This window comes from Myotis davidii, unplaced genomic scaffold (genome assembly GCF_000327345.1).
Source record: "Myotis davidii unplaced genomic scaffold, ASM32734v1 scaffold150, whole genome shotgun sequence".
In the NCBI taxonomy this organism is placed as follows: domain Eukaryota; kingdom Metazoa; phylum Chordata; class Mammalia; order Chiroptera; family Vespertilionidae; genus Myotis; species Myotis davidii.
The window spans coordinates 175675-176594 of record NW_006283437.1 but is presented as its reverse complement, the minus strand read 5'-3'; the positions used below and the strand labels follow the sequence as shown (position 1 = coordinate 176594).

Genomic DNA, 920 nt, shown 5'->3' with positions numbered 1-920 from the left:
CAAATTTTTGTGCACCGGGCCTCTAGTCCTGTAAAATAAAAGGATAGTATGCTAACAGACCAAACAGCAGAACAACTGAACAATCAAAGCATAATATTCTAATGATATGCTAAGGGTGCTCAACTGCTTGCTATGATGTGCACTGACCACCAGGGGGCAGATGCTCTAACCAGTAGGTTAACTTGCTGCTGGAGCCCTGATCAAGACTCAGCGAGATGGTCCCGACATGCCCTGGAGCTCTCCCCAGCCCCATGGTGCACAGGTGAGGGCCCTCACCCTGGCCTGTGACTTCTCCCAATCTGGGACCCCTTGGAGGATGTCAGAGAGCTGGTTTCATCCCGATCCCACAGGCCACTCCCCTTGGGAGGGTGCTCATGACTGGCGAGTGCTGCTGAGGCCGGGATGAGTGTGAGCAGCAGGTAGGAGCTGCAGACAGCATTGAACTGCAGAGTCGGCCCAATGCCTGCAGGCCACCCAGAGGTACCCCACCTGTGCACAAATTCATGCACCGGGCCACTAGTCCTTCCATAATGGTGCTTTCTGCCACGCACACCTGCCTCACCCACCCCCCTCTTTTTCTAACCACAAACCTTTGGAGAACACACTCCCACCTGCGCTCTCCGTCTCCCAGCCTCTTCCTCCAAGTGGATGACCAGGGCCACCGCCTCCTCTCCGCTCTGCGGACACTGCTGCTGAGCCCGCGCCCGGATCTTCGCTGGCAAAACGCTGAGAAACTGCTCAACGACCAGCAGCTCCAGGATCTGCTCCTTGGAGCGCGATTCCGGCTTCAGCCACCGGCAGCCCAGCTCCCAGAGTTGACCGAAGGCCTCGCGGGGCCCGCGCACATTCTCGTAGCAGAACCACCTGAAGCGTCTGCGGAAGGTCTCGGACCCGGAGCTCCCCGCTCCGCCGGCACAGGC

At 58.6% G+C, this 920-nt stretch overlaps 1 protein-coding gene across 1 annotated transcript in view; it reads right to left on the bottom strand.

Annotated features, from left to right (window-relative positions):
• Nucleotides 1-917, bottom strand: part of ZKSCAN2 (zinc finger with KRAB and SCAN domains 2) — a gene marked incomplete at its 5' end in the record, with an annotated part of 15682 nt that extends 14765 nt beyond the window's left edge. The window contains one exon of the mRNA XM_006753626.2: nt 612-917. Within this exon, the coding sequence (XP_006753689.1) occupies nt 612-917 (306 nt within the window). The remainder of the gene's footprint in view (nt 1-611) is intronic.
• Between the last annotated feature and the right edge of the window lie 3 nt (nt 918-920).